Source organism: Denticeps clupeoides, chromosome 16 (genome assembly GCF_900700375.1).
Source record: "Denticeps clupeoides chromosome 16, fDenClu1.1, whole genome shotgun sequence".
Classification (NCBI taxonomy): domain Eukaryota; kingdom Metazoa; phylum Chordata; class Actinopteri; order Clupeiformes; family Denticipitidae; genus Denticeps; species Denticeps clupeoides.
In genome coordinates this window covers 831165-856089 of record NC_041722.1, presented here as the reverse complement: position 1 = coordinate 856089, position 24925 = coordinate 831165, and the positions used below count along the sequence as shown (strand labels likewise).

Below are 24925 nucleotides of genomic sequence, written 5' to 3'. Positions count from 1 at the left end.
CATGTTGCTGCAGCACAACCACAAACTTCAAGAACTCCTCTCTACACTGCACATTTAAAACAACATTTGAGCCATTCTCTGCATCTCTGTGTGGATGACAACATTTCAGAAAATGCTCCTGTGAGTATGCAGTTTTTTTTTTTAGAAAATTACAACACGTTTTCAAGAAAAGCATTATTGTGTGGACAGGATCTCAGTCACCAGCATTCATTAAACTCAGTAATGATACTCATGCAAATAAAACAAGCTGCATGAGCTGGTATGACTGCCCTGTAGAAGGAGGCAGGGCTGTTTTAAACTGGACACTTAACTGCACAGACAGGCACAACCAGGCAGGTGCTCAATAAAACACGGCCATGTACAAGAAGGGACCTTCTATCATTCTATATCCATAGCTTATCCTTAAAATAACACATGCAATCTTACATTATACTCAACATGTACACTCCACAGCATCTCCCTCATCCATAGTAACCATGGCTTTTCTGCTTGACAAGAGCTGTGGAACTCCCCACTTTCAGGCTCAAGTTGAAAATGTGTTCTATCACCCCACACAGTTGGACCAGACCTGATGACCCTTGAGCTGATGCCTTCTGGACCTCCTGCCTTTTTGGCTTTAATCCTCTTCAGTTCCATCCTGACCTGGGTGGTTGAGAGAGACAGGCTGGAGCCTTGTGCTGGATATTTACTTGATGCTGTGGTTGAAGATGAGGAGCAGTGAGTAGGGTGCATGGATGTGTTAAGTGGCTGAGCTGACTGAGGTGGACCAGCAGTAGGGGTGGGGGTTTCAGCAGCCGATGTTGAAGACTGCATTCTGGATTAATCAAACCTGTTAAAGAAGTGATTCATTTCATTTGCCCACCTCACATTCCCCACTGAAAGAGAGATTTGATCTTTGTGGCCTGAGATTGTGTCTCTAAGCAAGACACCTAACCCTAAGTTGCTCCAGGAAGACTGTCACTGACTGTAAATCGCTCTGGATTAGGGCGACTGATAAATGGTGTAAATGTAAGGCCTCTACATACTCCAATCATTGGACATTGTTGTGCAGAATCTGGATTTGAAGGACTGGAGTAATCCAGGGTTTGTTGTTGGAAAAGTACCGCATAGTCCTGGTGGGTACGGTGTTATCCACACAGTGTTTAATGTAGTCCGTGATACAGGTGACAAGTCTGTTGATATCCTCCCCATGGTCTAAACAAAGCACTTCCCACAGAGTAGACTCAAAACACTCCTTAAGAGCCTCCTCGCTCTCCCCTGTCTTGTGCGGATGACTGGCGGTTCCCTGTGCACTAAGGGCTCGTACACAGGGACAAGGTGCACCAGGTTGTGGTTCTGATCTTCCCAGGGGAGGGAGGGGTGATGAACAGTAAGCATCTTTTGTGTTATCATACAGTAAGTCCAATGTTTTATTGTCTCTGGTGGGGCACGTCACATACTGGGTGAAGGTGGGTAGTGTAGAGTCCAGTGATGCATGATTAAAATCCCCCGATATGGAGATTGAGTCTTTAGTCTGCTGACTAGAGAGTGGAAAGTCTCAGGCTGCCTCCATGTTGGTCGAGGGGGGGGGCATACACTGTTATCGTGATAACAGTGTAAGAATTTCCAGGGAAGGTAGTATGGATGCATGCCAATGGCTAACAGTTCAATGTCTCTGCTGCAGAGTTGTTCTTTCACAGTGATGTGCCCAAGGTTACACCATCTGTCATTCACAAACACTGACAGTCCCCCTCTTTTCCTCTTACCGCTCTCCCTCGTCCTGTCCACCCGCAGTAGCTGAAATCCAATGCTGTGGACAGTGCCACACTCGTGTCCGGAGTTTTCTCAACCTCAAGGTCTCCTGCACTCATCGCTATTCTCTGTCTAAACTGAACACTTTAAAATTTACTGTTCAATAAGAAGCTGATTAATCAGTACCATATACACACCATATACAATATCTTGAAATTCAAAAGAAACATAAAGCTCCTTTTATAACTTGAACATGCACTGGGGAAGTCACCGGAAAGTCGATTGTTTGAATCCTCAACTGCCTGGTGTTACGTCCTGGTATATTGGGGTGTGTTTCTGTTCTGTGTTTTGTGTTGTTTGCAGGTGCCTGGTGGTTGTAAATTGAGCCCACCTGTACCTGCTGTGGGACAAACAGAATAAAAAGGAGCCTCAGTCTCCTTTTTTGGGGCTGCGCTTGCCGTGCCATCCACCCACCCGCCTTCCTACCCTTTCCCTTTGACATCACTTCCGGTTTCCCCTGCACTTCCCCTAGGAGGCGACGCAACTTGTTGTGTCGGCCTGCTTCGGTGTTTGTCTGTTTTTCTCTGTTTTCCTGTTTTGTTTGCCGTTATTCGTTGTAATTCGTTTTGTATGTATTTCTTCTTTATTTATATATTTAGTTGTTAATAAAATACTTGTTAAAATTATCCGTTTCGTCTTAGTAGGGTTACGTTTGTGTCCTTTCTTTTGTTACAGGCCGGAGCCCCTAGACCGGTTCGTAACACTGGGTACCACTAAGGTGGCATAGAGCAAGGTACCGTCCCCACAGACTGCTCCCCAGGGTGCCTTTCATGGCTGCCCACTGCTCCCTCATGGGATGGGATAATAGCAGAGGACACATTTCACTGTGTGCACTGGGTGCTGTGCTGTGGTGTGTTGCATGTGACAACTAATCACTTTCAAATAATCAGGGATTATCCACAGGGTAATGCAACATCATCGCCTTTATAGCACAATAACACATACACATTAGATTAAAAGAGAAGGGTGGGTCTACACCAGAGGATCTACTGAGCTTTACTGTCATACCAGTCAAGGATCTCACTGACAGTAAATATATGCATTCAAGCACGTGTGCACACACACAGAGACAAAAGACAAACACAAGTCAAATACAGATATACACAGAATGGCAGAATGGCTGAAGCATTAATGGCTGACTCCTTAATCACACAGATATACAGAGATGAAGGGTAGAATGTAGGTCTGAGAAGATGAAGGGTATGTAAGACTGCAAATATTGAATATTTTGGTTTCAGAGTATTTGTTCTAGATTTTTTCAAGAAGTACAAAAGTACTTGGATAAATCATACTTTTGTATTTTTAAACAACTATTAATAGTGTGTTATGAAACATGAAAGGCCTCTTAAAATGAGCAAGCAATTTGCTGTTATTCCTCACAAAGTTCATTAGATCAAAGCTTGATAGAACTAAGCCCATTTAATCAGCCTTTCTGTGAAACATTTGTGATGTACATGAAAAAAATCTATGAAGTACAACTTCACAAACATAGGTTAACCTCTTTGTCCTAAGATTTATTTTGATAAAAAAAAAAAAAAAAACACCTACCAAAACAAAAAATAATGTTTCAGATTTTTTTTGCCTCTACAATACTGCTGTAAATAATTTCAGTGTATAAGTTCCAATGCCCACAATTTTTTAAATAATATTATTCCGCTTGCTCAAAGTCAACTCAGGCTCATAATGCTCCACTGTACTGATGACAGTTATCGGATCATAAACTCATTGAGGAGTTAAATAAAAGCCCGCCCACACTGATTGGTTTGCTTTGCAAATTCGGTCATCTTTAATAAACACGCTCTCTCTACTCATTTCTTCCATTTTATAGATCGTGAAAAAATGCCTCGCCCTATAACACAGACTACAAATCAGTTAGCGATCATGAAAATATGATACCTTGTAGAAGCTCAGAGTCTGCTTGGAGAATTGCAGTTCACGCAAGGATCCTTTTTAAGCACACTAGGGCTGCTACTATCGAATATTATGGATTAATCGAGTAATCAGATAAATCATACTTTTGCGTTTTAAACAACTCTATCAATAGTGTGTTATGCAACATGAAAATTCCCTCAAAATGAGCAACCAATTAGCTGTAATTCCTCACAAAAAAGGGTTTTTCTATTAGATCAAAGCTTAAAACCTTTGGGTTACTGGCTCAGAACTAAGCCCATTTAATCAACCTTTCTGTGAAACATTAATGAATGTAGATTTGTCCATCTGTTGCATTTATTATTTCTACCTTATGTATGGGGAAGGCTTTTTGAGATGTAACCTATCCGAGTGTTTGTGTGTGTGGCACGTGCGTGTGGTGTATTTGCTCTCTTGCTACTTATCATGCCTCGTCACTATCAACTCATAACACAAATAATGTTTGTTCTAAGAAGCGCTAATGTTAGTTAGCAATCCTAAAAATACGATACCTTGTAGAAGCTCTGAGTGTGCTTGGAGGATTTGTTCGATTAAGGGGCTGTAGTATTGACAAAGTACTATTATGGTAAACCAGGTCCATTTTACAGTGTATAAACTGTACTACGTTGTCCACCTTACGCAGCGTAAAATTGTCACACACTTAGACATTTTATGCCTTTTATGCATTTCTTTGAGATGCGTGTCAGTTAAAACAGTCTGTGTAAAACAATGATTCAGGTGCTGCGCAGCTCCGCACTGCGTAGCTCTGCAGGCGTGATACAATAATAGACGGATTTTGGTGACTAATTAAACGAAGCCTCGAGGCAAAGAATTTTCCTTGAACATTTTTTTGTAATCGAATCATTCGAGTTATTTGAATAATCATTTCAGCCCTAAAGCACATCAAAATCTTAAATATCTGCCACTGCCATAGAGTGTAAAATAATTTGCCCCGCATTAAAACTTTGACATGTGCTTCAGTTAAAACAGTCCGGTGCTCTACAATAGCTTACAAAGTGGGAGTGATATGATAAAGTGAGTGATATACAACTTTAGTTACTAATTAAACAAAGGCTCGCGGCAAAAAATTTACCTTGAATATTTTTTGTATTCTAATCATTTGAGTTGCTCGAATACTCGTTTCAGCCATAGTAGAATGTATAGCAGCCAGGCAGCACTCACCCAGAACTTGATCAGGAAGAAGGCATTCTGGGGACCCTTTTCAAAGAGCTCCTTCAATCCTCCCTTCTTTTCCGGGAATTTGTCGTAAACTTGGCGGATATCCACTGACTCTAGCGCGCTGTTGCTGTGGGACTGGCTGCCCTGGCCCATGTGCACAAAGAGGTGCTTGTTGTACTGGAGGTGCAAAAGAAGTCTTACAACCACAAAAGCACTTCTTTCTTACATGTTGCATATAATAAAATTGTATTACATATACTCTTCTAACATCAATAACATCTAAATGATAATCAACCTCAATGCGTACCTGTACCCAGAACTTGCCATTAGTTTGTACATCACAGTGTCCATTCTGTCAGCAGTGTGGCATGTGCATGAGAACAGTCAAGGTGCTGCTTCTGCTCTGCTTCCTGTCTTTATTTAGACTCTAGAAGTGTAAGTGTGCTGTGTACTGGAGGTTGTGTTTGGGCTGGCTACAGTGACTTACGGAATCAGGGTCCCTTTGCTGCTCCAGTAAGGCAGAAAACTCCACCAGTCTGAGTTTGGTTGTGCCAATTGAGTGGCTCTGCCAAGATGGATCCACTGTTGTGACTGCCGTCCCATAACCTAACACCAACCCCAACATGGACCAATCAGATCCAGTTTTCATCTTATTCAATAATGAGCACAAACTCTGCACACTTACTGGACGTGTTATTTAGGACTGCAGGCTGGCGATTAAAGGGTTTAATGCTGAAATAAAAACAGTGATAAGACAAGATGTGTACAACCATGACTGGTTTTTACACAGAATTACCAAAAGTTAATGTGAAGTGATTGTCATTGTTTTACACTGCACAGCACATGGTGCACATAACAAAATGTGTCCTCTGCTTTTAACCCATCACCCTTAGTGAGTAAGTGGGCAGCCTGCCATGGCTGGACATCACTGTGTGCACCATGTGCTGTGCTGCTGTGTATCACATGTGACAATCACTTCACTTTATTATGACAGGCACCCGAGGAGCACTGTGTGGGGACGGTGCTTTGCTCAGTGGCACCTCAGTGGCACCTTGGCAGTTCAGGATTCGAACTGGCAACCTTCTGATTACGGGACCGCTTCCTTAACCGCTAGGCACCACTGCCCCAGAACAGGGAACACTTGGTTTAAACATCTTGAGAGGCTTTTTGAGTGACAGGCAATGATTTTACTTACTCCTGCGATGATCCTGGCTGCCCAGCGTTTATCATGCCCTGCCAAAGCTGATTAATTAGAAATAAACATCAAATACTCATACCCACACCAAGATTATCAATGTGAATATTCTATCAATTGTATTTATCCTAATCACTTCTAATATGTACACTCGAGACACATCAAAGTGAAGGTTAAAAAAAAAAAAAAAAAAATGTTGCTGATTTCAGAATTTTGGTCTGCAGGGTGATCTTGAGAAATACTCATCATGTTTCTAGAGAGTGGCTCACCTCTCTCACCCCGGTAAAGAGAGGTCGTGGGACACTGGCCAGGCCCAGCTTACTGTGGAAGGCTGTAGCAGAGACAATCTGGGCAGAAGATATGGAGGCCATGCTCTGGAGGGCTTTGTCCTTCACTGTGTGGTCCTTCAGCAACAAGAACAATAGGAAGGGTAATAGCAGTCAGCACACTTACACAACACTCAAGATTCAAGAGAGATTTATGTGTCAGAACAGTATACAATATTATGCATTACACAAGAATTGACAAAAGAAAAAGGCTGTTTTTTTTTTTTTTTAACTAAAACTAAAACTTAAATACCTGTACACACAAAAAACGTTCTGTACACTGAACAAGGACAAATTGGACAACATAATGTAAGATGCTTGTAAGTGGCTGTGCATTTGTACATTGGACTGATTCAGTGGACTGGTTTGAACTTGGGTGTCACAGTCACTGTTCCACCACCGGGCCGCCAGAGGGCACCACGGAAGGAATCTGTTAGGCCCAATATAAACACTATAAAAGGACAACAAAAACAACAACAAAACATTGTGAACTCATACACCGACTAAGCCTTTGCTACTCATCGTTTACCCTTTTTGACCTGACTCTGTTTTGGAATCCAATGTTTTCGACCACTTCTTACATTTCGTCCTTGATTCTCACCACTCCTCTGAAAGCCCATTCAACCCTGAAGAACCCTGCGCCTGTCAAGCACGTCTACGTCCTGCTGCATCAGTCTGCTTGCTTCTCAGACCGGCCCGGGCGCCGCAGAAAAGCCGCAGCCCCCACTATGCTACCACACACACACACACACACACACACACACACACACACACACACACACACACACACACACACACACACACACACAAACACAAACACACAAACACACAGATACCTTGAGCTTGGAATGAAACTCGCGAGATTTCCTTCTGGCCAGAACCTGAATGTGACTGGACACCTGTAGGGAGGGGAGGGAGAGACTAAGTAACAATCTGTAACCATGGCAATAATAAGTCCATTCTGCAACATGGCAAAAAAAGAAATACAAATACCAGCATTCTTGCTAAGACTGTGTGTGACTAGACACCTCCATTATATTAAACTAACAGGAAACAGAAAGATGAAAAAATAAATGAATAAAAATGTTATACAAAATGAAAATGTCCATTTTGCCTGCTGTCATGGCTACTTGTGTGGGCTGTTTAAAGAAGACCCAGGCCTGCTGCACATCAGCACAAAGCTGATGTGATGGGTTGTGTGTGGAATGAGTAGGTCCCCACCCCTCCCATGGGAGAGAGAAAGAAACGCAGGGATGAGGCAAGAATCGCCACTCACTGTGCATATGTGGGAGGAGCACTGTTGTCTTCAGTGTGTATCAAATGTGTGTTGGGTGCATGAAATGTTCTTCTGACACTTTTCTTAAAAGCTAGTTCCACATGCAACTTCTTCCATTACATGAAAAACACTACAGGAGTCTTGGAGGAAGCCATGCTTTCCCTTCCACACACATAAAAAGGCATTACTCCAGATTCCTTGTTATTACTGGCCATCTAAGTATTGTGACATATAGAAATTCAAAATTACTAGAAGGATCACAATTACTACAAAAATCACAATGATTAGAATGAAATAAAACTAAAACGAAAATTACAAATCAATAGATATACAATCTATTGAGATTGTGCTTCAAAGTAGACCAACGTAGATTCAGACTAGTGTAATGATTTATTTGTAATAAATTATTACAAGAAGTGCAGAATGAGAGTGAACACGCAGTTCCAAAAGTCAAATTCACATCTGAAAACATACTAAACAGAGCATGTGTAAAAACACACTATCTAGCAAAAACCAGTCCCTGACTGGTTACTGAATCACCAGATATGAAGAATATACAGGACTGCATTCAATAAAATAAAAAAATAAAAAAAATGTAAAAAATCACTGACAAATGTATACTCGTTCATTTAAGTACAGCACAACAAACAGACATGTGTCTTACCTGTTTCCTAGTCCTGGTCTTCCCAGTCCGAAGCTTAATATAACGCGCGATTAACTCATTCCGACCTGACCACACACAGAGAGAGAGAGATAGAGAGAGAGAGAGTGTAAGTGAGTGAGTGAGTGAGTGAGAGAGACTAGCATTACTGACAGCATTTCATTCATATGGAGCTTCATAAAACCTCCCCATCATATTTTTCCACATTTTTTACACACACACACACACACACACACACACACACACACACACACACACAAATAACACTAGGGTTCATACAGGAATGACTTATTAAGTCAGGAATGACCATCAGTTCATTCCTCACAGTAACGTCAGAGAAATGTATCGAATGCATCCTTACAATCCATTCAGCCTCAGCATGGTTGCAATCGATCTCCAGCTGACCGTGACTTGCTGATGATAAAAGCTGGGCTCATGGCCGACAGACCACTGATGTAATCGGACATGAAGAAGAGCGCTGAGATGAAAGTGTAAATCTCTTACACACAACACATAAAAAGCTGCGGCTCACTGACCCTGCTGCAGGAATCCACCAGCCAGACTTCATAAATCACCAACAAACTCACACACAAAGGCATATGGACTAAATCAATATTTTCAATCTCTCAGGATCAATGCAACATTTGAACATGAAGATGTGGATGGTAGCTTGTATCTACAGTATGTGTAAATAAAAAAAAAAAAAAAAACATTTAACGAACGGCTCCATCTGATCTCCATCAGAGCTGGATGGCCCCTGGCATTCACACATTAGAGTAGCACCTGGTGGTCCTGACAGAAATATGGTTACCAGAACAAAACCCACTGTGAAGGTGTGTCTAGCACAGCATGTGTGTTGAGACGCCCAACATAATCCTGATCTTTCGCGTTAGTCTCACAGTGAAACATGGAAATAAGTTATTCAAGACCTAGAAAATGTGTGGTTTGGAAACAATGTGTGGTTTTAAGGGAATGGTGTATGTGTGCCCAATGGTGGGCTCCGGATTAAGGGGCTATGGACAGATTCAAGATTCAGTGAGTGAGTGAGGGTTGTTCTTTTGAAATTAAAGATTGAACATCCTAGTCTTCCAGTTCTGTGTCTCCTCTCCTCTCATCCTTCAGGTCAACATCATGGTGAGTGAACTACTGCATTATTTTTACAATATGATACATATTTGCTCCCCTTGAATACTTTACATACCATGATGAATGAATGTTAAAATACAAGACAAAGGACTGCACAATGAAAACGAAAAACAGATCTACAAACACTAAACCTGGATGCAAACACCACCTGGTAAAAAAAAAAAAAGATAAAGAACAGTGCATCATAATTGGAAATGTCTGGCCAGTGTGAGAGAGCTCTGCAGTGCCCTGACACTCACACACAACAAAGCGGGGATTATTGTAGAGGTGTGTGGTGGCTGCGGCTCTGAGTGAATGCAGCCAGGATGATGGGGGCCTGAGCAGACCCCTGAATTCCTCATTATTCCCCCAGCGGGGAGCTGCGGCTCTGCGCCGTCTTCACAAATCCAGCGCCACGGCAGCAGGCGGGAGCTGGTCTCACTCATTACAGCTAACTCAACTCAGATCTGCCCGCAAACTAAGTAGCACTTAGTGCCCCACCCAGCAAAGCTCCATACCCATCTACACAGTGGAGATGGCGGCTGAATCTTGGCTAAATTTTAATGTATGGAGTAGTCATATATCTTACTGTACCATTTATTTGGTTACTTTATTTGAGCATTCATTAGTAAAAACTGCTATAAAAATCTATGTCCATAGTTACTTAAAAACCTTGGTATGATTGAGAATGAAATAAAATAAATAGAAGATAGCAAGTTACCTTCCTGTCACTGCAGAATTCCATATTAAGTAATGGGAAATAAATTTGCACAGCCGCCAAAAACCAGCAGATTCCTGTTTTCTGACAGAAGAGTTGTTATGCTGCATGAAGCAGGGAAGAGACCACAAAAGGCTGTAAAAAGGTTCAGCATGGATTATAAACTATGCCAGGACGTAGGAAGGGAACCGACAACATGCAGAAAATAGTATGGCGAGGGGGTTGGGGCAGTGGTGGCCTAGCGGTTAAGGAAGTGGCCCTGAATGCTGAAGGTTCGAATCCCGGTCCGTCAAGGTGACACTGAGCAAAGCACCTTCCCCACACACTGCTCCCTGGGCACCTGTCATGGCTGCCCACTGCTCTCCAAGGGTGATGGTTAAAAGCAGAGGACACATTTCATTGTGTGCACCATGTGCTGTGCTGCAGTGTATCACAATGACAATCACTTCAATTTCATTTTCGGCTTCAATATGGCAACTTGATTTACAAGTAGACCAGGAACTGAGTGACTAGTATGCATAAGAGGGTGACATGATAGCAGCCAACTTTAGAAATAATCTTCAAGATAACCTGCTCCAGGGTGCTCTGGAAATCAAACTGGTGTGACAATTATTTTTCCAACATGACAATGACCCAAGCACACAGCCAAAATAACAACAGCTTCAGAAGCACTCTGTGAATGCCCTTAAGTGTAGACTTGAATCCAACCAAAAATATATTGGAAAGACCTCAAATTGTCTGTCTACTAGGACTGTCCACCCAACCTGAGCTTGAGAGGATCTGCAGGAATAAATGGGAGAAAATCCACCAAAATAGCTGTGCCAAACTCTAGGAGGTAAACACGAGAAGACTTGAGGCTGTGATTGCAGACCAAGGTGAATCAACTAAATTTTAAACCATGGGTGTGAACATTGGCAAGAGAAAAATGTTTCTAAAAAGCTGTTCTTGTCTTGCCATTATAGACTACTGTGTGTAGAATTTTAATAAGCAACTATATTTACATCTATTTCAGAATAACAAAAGCAAATGTGGAAAAAGGGGTGTGAATACTTTTTGGTGGCACTGCATACTTGGAATAGATTTACAGTTCAAAACGCACAACAGCGTTTTAAATTGTCACTTCATAAAGGATTGTTGTCCCATTTGTCCTTGTTCAGTGTACAGAAAGTTTTTTTATTTTTTTTTGTCTGGTCAGTCTTGAGCACAGTGCAGAATAACAGATCTTGTGCCGTCTCAGAATTAGTCCCTGCAATATGCCACCACCAGCTGACAAAGAAAAAAAAGCTCTGGCCATTTTAAAGCCATTCATATAAACATTAGAATAACCCACAAAAATTAGACAATGTTTTGAACTGTGAGGGAGTTGCTATAGCAACTGCTGCAAATGGGCTCTACTGAGCTCGGGAAGTAGGGCCTAAGGGCACTTAAGATGGAATCTGACAAGAAATGGCCCAGGGCTGCTGGTTTACACAACCAGCTTTGCACAAAATCTCACCCTGGACCTTAAAACATTAATGTGTGTGTTAATGTGCATGTGAGTATTTATTTTCTAGACTAAAAACTAAAAGAGCAGTGTGTCATCGCATTGCTGGCTCAGGGGCAGAACTGCTTTTTTGGGGTCCTGGTTAATGTTTATGTAGACTGACTTTTCCTGAATCCTCCAGAAAGTTCTTACTCTGGAGTATGCAATGTTTTTGATTTACTGATGAACCATGGACTTACAGTTTGAAAGTGAAGTGATTGTAATACACTGCAGCACATGACAAAAAGTATCCTCTGCATTTAACCCTGCATCACGCTTGGTAAGCAGTGGGCAACCATGAAAGGCCTCCGGGGAGAAAGGTGTGGGGACGTTTCGTTGTCAGTTCTTACAGGCTAGGCCACCACTGCCCCTGGTTTGAAACAAATCAGTTTTGTGAAATAAAATGATTCAAACTGTCAGAACTAATACGTCTAATATAGAGTAGGTCCCATTTCAGACCTGTCCTGTTGAGGAGTGGACATGAAAGTATGCTGTGGTTTCTGGTAATCCTGTGTCACACCTCAGTTTACCTGGACAGGCAGGTGAAGCAGGTTGACATGTTTCATATGTGTCCTGATCCTGGGCATCGTGTCATTTTGTTTACTCACTAACCGACCACAGTATGTGAGAACTCAGGGCTGTGTGTCAGACACGGTTGTCTGCAGTACGGGGGCCCCGCAGGGAACGGTTCTGGGGCCATTCCTCTTCACCATTTACACTGCAGACTTCTCCTACAACTCCACCAACTGCTTCCTGCAGAGGTTCTCTGATGACTCTGCAATAGTCGGCCTCATCACTGATGGGGATGACAGGGAGTACAAAGAACTGACAAGGGACATTGTGGACTGGTGCCAGCAGAACTACCTCCAGATCGACACTGGAAAACCCAAGGATCTGTTGGTAGACTTCCACAGGCACAAACATCCTCCACTGCAACCACTGGACATCCAGGGTATGGCCATTGAGGCTGTGGAGAGCTACAGGTACCTTGGTGCTCATCTAAAGAACAAACTGGATTGGACTCACACCACTAATGCACTTTATAAAAAAGGGCAGCGGAGGCTGAACCTGCTGCGGAGGAGTACAGGGGCCACTCCTGAAGACATTTTATGACTCTGTAGTGGCATCGGCCATCTTTTACGGCGTGGTCGGCTGGGGCAACAGCATCTCTTCTGGGGACAGGAAGCGACTGAACAGGCTGATCCGGAGGGTCAGCTCTGTTCTAGGATGCCCTCTGGACCCAGTGGAGGTGGTGAGTGACAGGGTGACAGGAGAATGTTGGCAAAGCTGTTGGACAAAATCTCCCACCCCATGCAGGAAACTCTGACAGCACTGAGCAGCTCCTTCAGTGGCAGGCTACTGCACCCACGGTGTGGGAAGGAGAGGTTCAGAAGGTCTTTTCTTCCAACCGCTGTCAGACTCTATAACAACGACCTCACGGTTGGCCACACACACACACACCAAATACACCAAATGCAATGGGGCAGGGTGCATTATACTGCTGAAAATGATCACTGCCATCAGAAGTGAGCCAAGATGTGACGTTGACTTCACGGCTTAAGAGATGAGACGAGAGCATCCTTCCATTTACATAAACACAAGAAACTTTGTTTACAGTTTGTTAAAACTTTACAGTTTTTATTCTGCAAACAAATGTGCATACAGAATAAGAAATGTAAAAGAAAATATATATTATATATTTGCATGATCACAAGTAAATAATATGCAATAATAACTAAGATAATGAACATGGTTTTTTTTTGTACAGCCTACTGATCTCCCTTAAATGGTCATCTCCTGCCTCCACTGGTGTGTGGAAATGTCTGGATATTTGACAGCTGCATCATTTTTGTAGTTTCATCTTCTGTACTTCCTGTTATTTGGGAAAGATCAAATCCCTACAGAAACATACCATACATCTTGCCCTCATCAGAGAGGATGATCTTGCGGCGCCCGCAGGGTGGGTAGATGGCAAGGGCCTCCTGGAAGCTCTGCTCGATGTCGGGGCTCCACACACCTTCAGCATCACTGTCCATGGGCTTGTCAGCAGAGTCACTCATTCTGTCCAGGTCATCGGCAGGACTTTCGCTGCCGCTCCAGCTGCTGGCCTCAATGATGGCGACTGGGACCTCCAAGCCAAAGCCTGGAGCACACTCTGTAGAAACCTTGCGTAAAAGAGGGACAACAGATTGAAACTCAACATAATCCCAGAACTCATGCACCACCTTCTGTAGAATTTCCACAAAAAAGGGAAATGTGAATAAGCACACAAACTTCATACAGAAACCTCTACACACCTTTTCCACAGAGACATGCCTCTAGTTGGTGTGTTTGGCGCGAGCTGGTATTACTTCCAAGGACTTCCTGAATTACGGAATCAATCACCTAAATTCACCGCAACGTAAATTACGGCTCCCTCGCTAATCCCATGTGCAGTATGTGAACGAACTCAGTAGTGAGAATTTCACCTGTGGAAATTGTAGGTGAATTGTCGAAATGACGGAGAAAATAGCCGAGCTAGAGGAGCGCATCTGAAATTTATATTTAATTAGGGAAACAGAAGTCTTAATCGACTCTTTTCTAGTCCCAGTCAGCCGGTGAGTGTCTACCCCGGCGCCGGTACCAGTAGCGCCCTCCGGACAGCAGGGCAGTTGGGTGACGGCTCGGTGTAAATCACGCAAGCGAGCTTCCGTGGCGACCCGCCGAGCTCCCCCACCACCTGGGCACCACACACCGGTCCACGTTCCGCTTCTCCCGCTTCTCCCCCCTCAGCGAGGCATCCGCTGGGTCCTACAGTCCACCGGCTCTAGTCAACGTGAGGATACCGGCACCAGAAAACAAAACCCTGTGTTTTCCTGGAGCCAGAGCGCCCGACATCCGCGCAAATTTAAAAGCGCTGGCAAAAATAACCGCAGGTACTCCAGTATAGCTATTCACGTCGGCGCTAACGACGTCCGGCTACGCCAGTCGGAAATAACTAAAGATAATTTTATAGAGATGCTTGAATTGGCTAAAACGATGTCGGATACAGTAATCTGCTCTGGCCCATTACCGCAGTTTCGGCGTAGCGACGAGACCTGTAGCTGCTCCTCGATATAAATCGCTGGTTGTCGCAGTGGTGTCCAAAAAATAAAGTGGGTTTTATTAATAACTGGCCAATATTTAGGGGGAAGCCTGGTCTTTTTGGGCGAGATGGTTATCCAACATATAACATGACCTACTCATGAAGGTGGTCACACGTTCGATCTCGTACTGACCTTCGGTTTAAATATAGAAGATACAGTTATTCTTCCGCAATCTGAAATGATCTCAGATCATTTCCTCATCACTTTTAAAATATGTCTCAGACACAATAAACTCACCCCCCATCGTTATAGAGACAAACGGACAATTACATCAAGTACGGCACAGAGGTTTATTAATACCTTACCAGATTTAACAAGGCTGATAAACTCACCGTCAGACCCCGCTGAACTCGACCAAGCGACCAAATGTCTGGAATTAACACTGCGTAGTACGTTAGATATAGTCGCTCCCCTCAAAAGGAGAGTAAGCGATAAAAACTTAATTCCTTGGTATAAACTTAATTCCTTGGTATAATGATCACACTCGCTCGCTTAAGAAGACCGCCTGGAAATTAGAACGTAAATGGCGTCGAAGTAAATGAAATAGCAGAATAGCTTGGAAGGAGATCCTACTTAACTATAATACGGCTCTTAGCGCGGCTCGATCAACGTATCTGTCCTCGTTAATAGACAAAAACAAAAATAATCCCGGATTCCTATTTAACACTAGCCAAACTAACCAGGAATAAGTCAGAAACAGATACTACCACTCAATATCATAGTAGCGATGATTTTATGAATTTCTTTAATACTAAAATAGTCACGAATAGAGATAAGATTAAAAGCACAACAAATAGCTCCGCTGATATTTCTATGGAAAATAATCTTCAAATAGCTGACCACCGATTAGAACGCTTCAACCTTATTAAAGAGCATGAACTAATTAAACTAATCTCGTCGTCAAATCAATGTACTTGCGCTTTGGATCCGATTCCAACAAAGTTCCTTAAACAAGTAGCACCCGATATTATAAATTCTACCCTCAAAATTGTTAACTCGTCACTTAGCACCGGCCACGAACCAAGTTTGTTCAAGGTAGCAGTCATTAGACCCCTGATTAAAAAGCCTGATCTTGATCGCAGTCAGCTTTCAAATTATAGACCGATATCAAACCTTAGATCAAAAATCTTCGAAAAAGTCGTAGCCCAGCAGCTGAGCGTGAACCTAGACAGCAACAATATCCACAAAGTATATTAATCGGGATTTAGACCTCATCATAGCACTGAGACAGCGCTGGTTAAAGTGGTTAATGACCTGCTGTTGGCCTCTGATCAGGGACGCATCTCTCTGCTTGTCCTTCTTGATCTGAGTGCAGCGTTTGACACTCGATCACGCTATTCTCCTTGCCAGGTTAGAGAATGTTGTTGGGATTAATGAAACAGCCCTTGTATGGTTCAGATCATATCTGACCAATCGGTATCAGTTTGTGGACATCAATGGTGATTCGTCTTCACATAGTAAAATAGAGTTTGGTGTTCCACAAGGTTCTGTCCTAGGTCCGTTACTTTTTTCCCTATACATGTTACCTTTAGGCGACGTCATCCGCAAACACGGTATTGGCTTTCATTGCCAGATCAGAGCTGAACAAAATAGAGAATTGTCTGAAGGACATTAGACACCAACTTTCTTCTGTTAAACCCTAACAAGACAGAAGCTCTCTTACTTGGGCCTCAAACAGCCAGACATAAGCTGGCTGACTAAACCATCACCCTGGATAGATAATGTCACTAGAATAGCATTCTTTCACCTTAGAAATATTGCGAAAATAAGAAATATCATTTCAATGCATGATGCAGAAAAGTTGGTCCATGCATTTATTACATCAAGGTTAGATTACTGCAACGCATTACGGTCTGGATGCTCTAGTAGGTGCATGAGTAAACTCCAGCTAGTTCAGAATGCTGCAGCCAGAGTTCTAACTAGAACTAGGAAATTTGACCACATCACCCCAGTCTTACAATCACTGCACTGGTTACCCATCAAATTTAGGATTGACTACAAAATCCTACTTTTGACCAATAAAGCTCTAAATGGTCTCGCCCCGCAATACCTGAGTGAATTTTTAGTTCTTTATGACCCGCCACGTCACAGCTGGGAGCAGATCCTTCTCCTATAGAGCTCCGCAGTTGTGGAACAGCTTGCCTGTCAGTGTCCGGGACTCAGACACAATCTCAAAATCTGTTTTCTCTGGCTTTTTGTTTAAGTAGACACTCATTTCACTTCACTTTGACACAGTGTCAATTATAAATGTTAGACACAGACAGTGTTAAATTCACCCTAGTTAGGCTGTCCTAGTTAGGGTACCGGTCCACTGTAGCACCAATATACCGCTATAACCACATATTTCAGTATCAGTACGATGCCACCGTCTGCCGTTGCTTCTGTTTGTTTTCTCAGAGACACGGAATCAAGCCCAGACTACTGGCAGATCCCAGTGAAGAGACCAGCAGATTAATCCTGGTTCCTGACAACTGCTAAACAAGGACATAGCATGAAACGAACCAGAGGGTCACCACCACCACCACTGTAACATCTACAGCTTCAGGGATCTTCAAGTGGACCAGCAACACCATAATGGACAAGTACTGTAGACCATGACACTGGACTACATTCTGGACTTACAACTGTAGGACTTATTATTATATCATCCCCAACCCTGCACTGACACCATTTGCAGGCTCACTCTACCCTGGAAGGGGGTCCCTCTCTGTATCACTCCTTCCCAACGTTTCTTCCTTTCTTTTTTTCTCTCTCCTAGAGTTTTTTTTTGTGGAGTTTTTCCTTGTGTGCAGAAAAGTAAAGTGTGGAGGTGTCAACTGTAGGGCCTGTCAAAGCCCATTGAAACATACTGTATGTGATTTTGGGCTATATAAGAAATAAATGTTGTTGTTGTTGTTGTAGTTCCAACTGCTTCCTCCCGGAGATACACTTTTTTGCAAGTGGTGATTAAATGGTGTCTGTTAGGAGGTGGGTTGAAATCCAATACTGCTCCCCAGGCACCTTTCATTGCTGCTCACTGCTCACTAAGGGTGATGGTTTAAACGCATACACATGAGCTGTTTATCACAACAACAAAATTTTTGCCTTTCACTTTAGCCCAGATACAACCACACACTTATATGTTATTGTCCCCATGGGGATGTTTGACTTGCTTGACCAATCAACACACATAGACATGCAACAGCACCAAAAAAAACTGCAGCTATTTCATAAACCTCTTTAAAATCACTGTTTCCTGGCTGACTGTTTCCTGAGTGCAGATAGCTGACACAGCAAAACTCCACCACACAATTCCAGCTACAGCTACACCCACACTGCTCCACAGCTGGTCAGCACATACAGCAATGAACAACAACCCACATATTCACTCAAGAGTCTCACCAACAGCTTGCAGAGAACATACATCTCCCTTTACAAATACTTTGGAGTAACATGCTACAAGCCAATCAGAATGGTATTTTATTTATCATAAAGATGTGTTATTTTTCAACATTTTAAATAAGATAAGGGATATATATATATATATTGCACATAAGAATTGAATAAGTGTTTTTTAGTTTACATAGTGTGTGCAGCTACAAGGACTTTAATGTAAAATCTGACTGTAGTTGGAAGGAAGAACCTTCTCAATCCCTCATTCCCAACTTGTGGATGCAGGAGTCTGATGCTGAAGGTGCTGGTCACTGTCAACCGCCACAGCAGGTATAGCCTGCTTTGCATATTTTAGTAGAGGGCATGTGTTGTATGAGTCCAGTGTGGTTTATTGTTCAGCTGAACAACAAAATCCCTTTAGCTCTGCACAGCCTCAAAATGAGAGAAGCTTGCTTGATATAAGATAAGGCTGGGCTATGTTCAACTGTCTTTTTAATGAGAAGGTTTAGGGAACACACTATCATCTGTAAGATGGTTAGAGACGTTTATTTGCTCCACAGGACACCCAAACTGTTGCATTTACTGTAAAAGGATGGCTATGGCACACACGGTTATAAAAAAAATACAATTATTCAACATTACATGCTTTTATTTGTGAATTCATGGCATGAGGCAAATTTAATATTAAAATATAAAGAATAAAGAAGGGCTGTCAAAATGAATGCATTAATCGCTCTGATTAATTTAAACTACTTTGATTCGTTTCATGTTTATGGATTAAGCCTAGTCCTACACTAAAAGCTTTTTTGAATGGATAAATTAATTCTCTTTTAGCCTAGGCTTACAGGAAACTAACCCTGTAAGATGTTCAAATAATTTAATGCAATTAATGCAGATGTATTTTGTTTACTTCTTGTGTAGGTCTGATCTCTGGCACAAATGTGAAATAGATGGAGATGGAAGATGAAGGAGGTTTAGATTATTTAGTTATTAAGTTATTTAACAGAGACACAAGATAGACTAATGACAGACTATAAATTACAGCATTGCACAACAATGTTTTCATTTGAAGAGAAATGAAAGCAATAAAGTTTTTAAATAATTCTTCAGTGTAAGCCTGAAAGACCTCTGACCCATCAACAGACCACCAGCACCTGCTGTCCATAACCCAGAATGACACAGGGAGCAAGAATTCTAATTAGTGCCAAGGATGCCAGCAGCAGGAATGGGACCTGAAGCCGGTATGCAGCAGGTCAATGCCATGAAAATGGTCTGAGATGCAGGGGAGGAAGCAGGCAGAAAATTGACAACTTATCCACAAGACCACATAAACCACTCTGTCAGGCACTGGAATCCAAGTGAAATGTATATACTGTTTTCACCAATCAATCCTGAGTTGGGACTGACACAGCTCCTATATTGTGGTGTTTTCACCACACTGAGAGTTTTTTTTACCATTCATGACACAGGTCTCATGAATTCACCAGGGTGAACAGAATGTGAGGAAGTAACAGTGTTATTTACATGTGATATTTACAACATATGATATACAGGTATTTATGTGATGCAGTGATATTTACTGGAAGTGTTTTCTGTTCATGGTGTCCTGCAGCGCCAGTCCATTCATCTGAGGTGATATGACGGCTGTCCAACTGGACAGCAGAGTTGCTGGCATCCAGAAGTGTGAGCAGAAATTTGAAGTTCAAAAACATATTACTTTAAAGCCCGTCTCAAAGGGAAAAGGATACGGAGAGAGCTTATTGTTAATTTTCATATTTGCTGATTATAGCAGGGTTGAATATTGCTTGGATTTAAAGTCTTTTCACAAAAAAACTAGATCTGAATATCAGAAACAAAAGTAAGTTGCCTACAGAAAAAAACAGTGTGTTCAGCTGAACAGAACTGAAGTGTCTTGACATTTGATTAAATTTTCAATCAAAAAATCAATCATTCATTCATCGGTGAGAACAAGTGAGTTTTTTTTTTTTTAGGAGTTTTTTTCTTTTGATCACTTTCACAAGAATGTAAATTAGCTGATGCTTATTCACAACCGCAGCTGTAGCTGTAGGGCTGCATGGTATATTATTCAGGTAACAGGTAACAAAAGGTTTTTTACTTACTGTCATAAGTACATTTTTTGAGACAATATTTGTTTCTCTAAATATTTGTCATTATAGCTGAGATATTTACCTTTATTTTATTAGTAGACTACAGGAGTACGGACAAAGCATTATTATCTTGTTCAGTAACTCACTGTTTAAAAACTGCTTGCCCACAAGACCACAAAAACCACTCGGTCAGGCACTGGAATCCAAGGCTTCTAAAATCATGGTACCAGTTTCACCAATTGCTTCAGAGATGGGACTGACACAGTAAAAAAAAGAACAGACAGAAGCCATTTCTGATTTGCCCCCCTACACACACACACACACACACACACACACACACACACACACACACACACACACACACACACACAGGAATTGAGACAATTGAGGCACTCGAAAAAAACTTGGCAAATGTTGTCGATTCTTGCAGCATGTTTACTTGCTGGTCCATTTCTATCAGGACACCCCCATGTTAATTTTCTTTGAGTCACATTTTAATCTGGCCAGTTGACATGAGTGACTATTTTCCTCTCCAGAGTTTCTGAAATAGTTTTTTTGTTTGTTTCTTACAAAATTTGTCTTCATGTGTATTATGACAATTATGTCAGAATTTTGGCCTCAATTATAAATAAATGACTACACACCTGTCAATAAAATGGAGGAAAAAAACATGCAGATAGTACAAAGGCTGCCTGAACTTCAGTCCACATCACCCCGATGTTCAAAGACCTCAAATGTAGGGTGTAGTAGCCTAGTGGACTGGTAGTAGCCTAGTAGGTAACACACTCGGCTATTAACCAGAAGACCCAGGTCCCTGTAATTACTGAATGTAACTACTAAAAACTGGTATGGAGAAGTGACTTGTTTGGGGAAATTCCCTAATTAACCTTCAGAACAAAAAGACCTGTTTCTTTCCTACAGCATTATAATATTTATTTAAATCAGGCACTGCCTCCTATTATTCTAGGCTATCTAGAGCTTTAAGTCATAGAACACAAACACTCCAACAATATTATAAAATGAAATAGGCCGTTTATCTAGCTGTAAATACCAGAGCATCTCTCTCTTCACACACTCTTCATGCTGACAATACCTTGAAACAATGGAGCCACTTTAGACTGCTTTACAATTAGAAATTATTTGTGAGAAGCTTCAGCAAACTGTACTCCTACGCATGATAATGATCAAATCAGCAGATTATTAATAATATGAATAATGTTAATGGACCATTTCAGCATTTGCTGTTCCAGCAGAGTAGTTTGAAAGACCCCTCACAGCGTGGACATCATGCATGTGAACGTCTGCCCCAGAGCCATACAACACTGACTGACTGACTGAACCTGTGACATTTCCACTCCAAGTGCATAATATTGATCATCTGGTTATAGCAGCAATATGTGAACATTGTTCTTGGAGTTGATGTGTTGGAAAAACGTTGTGAATTCTAGATGTTGGGTCATAGCTTTTTCAAAACTGCAGCTGTTGTGAGATTATCCTTTTCTGCAGCGGACCTACCAAAAATAATGGCACGAATGAAAACTGATGACCTGGCAACAGTGTTACTTCTGGCCAAGTTTCACCGATGCACATGCGAGCATAGGGTGCCCATGTTGTCTGATCCAGTAGGAGAACTACTGTAGCTAAAATTCTTGATCAAAATAATCCTGGTTGAGAAAGAAAACAGAACACATGACAGTGTGCAGCTCAGACTGGCAAGGGTCACCAGGCTGATCCATATCCCTGCCAGAACTGGACCACGGAGTAAAGGAAGAAGGTGTCCTGATCTCATGAATCACAGGAAGTACTAGAAGCACATTCCCTGTTGGCACGTTCCCTGACAGTGTTCAGTGTTCCCTGGTGGCAGTTTCAGCAGGATGGTGCCCGCTTCATCTCGGCAGAAATGGTTTGAGAATGGTTTAATGAACACAAGGTTTGAGGTGTTGACAGGTTCACTAGACCTTAATCCAACCAATTTGGCAATTGAACTTTTGGCTTTGGAAAAAGCAGTTTGATCCTTACAACTTACAGGACCTGCTGATGTCTTAATACACAGCTTACAGTCAGAGGTCTAGTAGTCATATTCATGCAGCACACGCATGAATATTATAAAAAAAAAACAAAAAAAAAACAATACACCTCCTAGCCAAGCACAAGTGGTGTAATCACGAAAATATCCCGGTGGTGGTAGCCTAGTGGGTAATACACTCGCATATGAACCAGAAGACCCAGGTTCAAATCCCACTTACCACCATTGTGTCCCTGAGCAAGACACTTAACCCTAACTTGCTCCAGGGGGGGACTGTCCCTGTAACTACAGATTGTAAGTCGCTCTGGATAAGGGCATCTGATAAATGCTGTAAATGTATCCTTAACTGAATCTATTTTCAATTCAACCGTGACCTTGTGAATCACAACTCAATTCTTCTTTTCATCTCCTGCTTTGTGAGCATCCATTTTTCGATTTTTTCAGAATGATGTCTGCTGATTTCAGAGATTTGGAGTTTAAGGTTTGAGGAGTCCAAGAATTTATACAGATTTGAAGACCATGAACATTAACTTCAGCTGTATCTTCTGATCACTAATTACCACACCGGCCATTTTAAGCTTTTCCACATTGCTGCAGAAACCCGGCTCATTCCCCATTTCATTCCAGCCTTTTCACATATGGGCTTCTCCCACAGTCAGTCCATGGGCTGTTACTGGGATGATGGGATGGATGCATAAAAAGACAACATATTTTTGTATTTACTTGTTACACTGTCCTCACCCTTCTGGTGAGTACTCAGAATAAACAGAAGGACAGAAGCTCAAGTCTTTACTTGCAGACAGTCCCATGGCCTACAACAGAATCAGTCACAGCCATGCATCTTTTTTTGCACCTTCCAGCATTGTGGCCTGAAGGGAAACCATTTGAAATCGGGCACAGAGAACTCCACTGGAGGTAAGGACCGTCTGATCCTTCTGAGCAGCAACAGTGAAGAATGTGGATGTCAAGGAACACGTGGCTGAAACGAGAAGGTCCTACAAATGCAAGTGCACGGGAATAAGTCGTGGGTAGGAGGTGCTGCGCAGACTCTACTTACTGCACGTACAGTAAAAACAGTAAAACCCGCGCGCAACAGGTTTGACAACAGCAGCGCCGAGAAACGAAGCAGAGCCGCCGGGTCACCACACACAGTCGGACAGAGGGGACAGAGGGGACAGAGGGGACTCACCTCACAGCCACGCTTCGCTCGCGCTTCCGTGGACGGGAATCCGCGATGCACGACAACGATGCAAGGAATGTTGGGAATGAGAGCAGGAATGAGATGAACGCGCGGCTCCGGGGCGGGGCCACATGACGTCACTCGGAATTCGCCAGGCGGATATGGGAGGGGGCACGCACACGAGGATGACATCACAGGACACGTGGAGATGTAGCGTGGCAAAGTTCACCATGAGAAGAAAACAAGACCTCGTAAAACGAATAGATGTTGATAAGAATACAAACAATAATCTCATAACAAAAATACCATATTATAGCAATTAGAATTGCTTCTGAAAGATGGAAGAATACACAAACGTTTTTTTTTTTATTTGATCTCTTACATCTTTATTGCTCCTAGTGAACTGGATTATTATAAACATCATTTTGGGTCACAAATTCCATCTTCAAAATGTTGAATGCTGCTATGATCACAGCAACACAGGGCTCGGTGAACAACCCCAAAAAACAGAGGAACTCATCGTGGACATCCACCGCTGAGAGCATTCTGAGGTGCGGTACATGGATCAGCCTTCCAAATCTAACACAGGCAGTTCTTCCTGATGATAAACGTGTTAAGATGCTAACGTGTTATAGTCACTTTTGGTTTTAAAATATATTTTGAATGAACTCTGTATGGTCTAAAAAAAACATTTTTTTTATATAAATTCATGAAATTTTATTAAATCAGATTTCAATCACCTCAAGTTCAATAATTTGCAAACTGGTTTAATTTAGCAAAAATTGCAGGAGGACCACATAAAAATGGTATATTCCCTACATAAAACAATGTCGTTTTTTATTGTACAGCTAATAAAAATATCTTGTATTTAACACATTAAACACTGCATTTTTTTAATAACATTACATACTTTTTTGTGCACCTGACTGAGATCACAGAATACGCATTCAGCTGCAAAAAAATACTTAAAAAATTCAATCACTTGGATATTGGCCCATTGCTGCCATGTTTGAGACTTGAATTTAACAGGCAAAATTTTGCAGACTAAAATGAAAAATCATCCCAATATAATGTTTTACTTCATATGACCTATTTATTTCAGTTGTTATATGTTGTATGCCGCTCCTAAATTCTTTGTATGTCTTTTTACACACAAACCAATCTTGGTTTCCCTGAAACCAATCTTAGTTTTACACATCATCTTGATTTCCCTGAAATAATATTTTTTTACAAACCAAAGCAATAGTTTCTTGTTTCTTTTTTTATTTATTTGACCATGCTTTCACTGAATACACAAAATTTCAAACCCACACTGTGCCGATACCTGTCACCCTTAAGATCCTAGTGGGTAACACACTTCCCTATGAATCAGAAGACCCACTTACTACCATGATTTCTCTAGGCAAGACATCT

General features: G+C 41.9%; 1 protein-coding gene across 3 annotated transcripts in view; it reads right to left on the bottom strand.

Moving 5' to 3' along the window:
* LOC114766108 (transcriptional enhancer factor TEF-1-like) overlaps positions 1 to 23647 on the bottom strand; it is a 41464-nt gene extending 17817 nt beyond the window's left edge. The window contains exons 1-9 of one of the 3 annotated variants that reach the window (XM_028956723.1): positions 23522 to 23647; positions 13614 to 13866; positions 8340 to 8404; positions 7236 to 7298; positions 6343 to 6477; positions 6074 to 6120; positions 5564 to 5610; positions 5366 to 5484; positions 4882 to 5055 (exon numbers count right to left, since the gene is read on the bottom strand). In XM_028956723.1, the coding sequence (XP_028812556.1) occupies positions 4882 to 5055; positions 5366 to 5484; positions 5564 to 5610; positions 6074 to 6120; positions 6343 to 6477; positions 7236 to 7298; positions 8340 to 8404; positions 13614 to 13761 (798 nt within the window). In that variant the 5' untranslated portion in view covers positions 13762 to 13866; positions 23522 to 23647. Of the gene's footprint in view, positions 1 to 4881; positions 5056 to 5365; positions 5485 to 5563; positions 5611 to 6073; positions 6121 to 6342; positions 6478 to 7235; positions 7299 to 8339; positions 8405 to 8697; positions 8778 to 13613; positions 13867 to 13998; positions 14261 to 23521 lie in introns of those variants that run through there. The other 2 variants (XM_028956722.1, XM_028956724.1) reach the window with 2 other exon arrangements.
* Positions 23648 to 24925: the final 1278 nt, after the last annotated feature.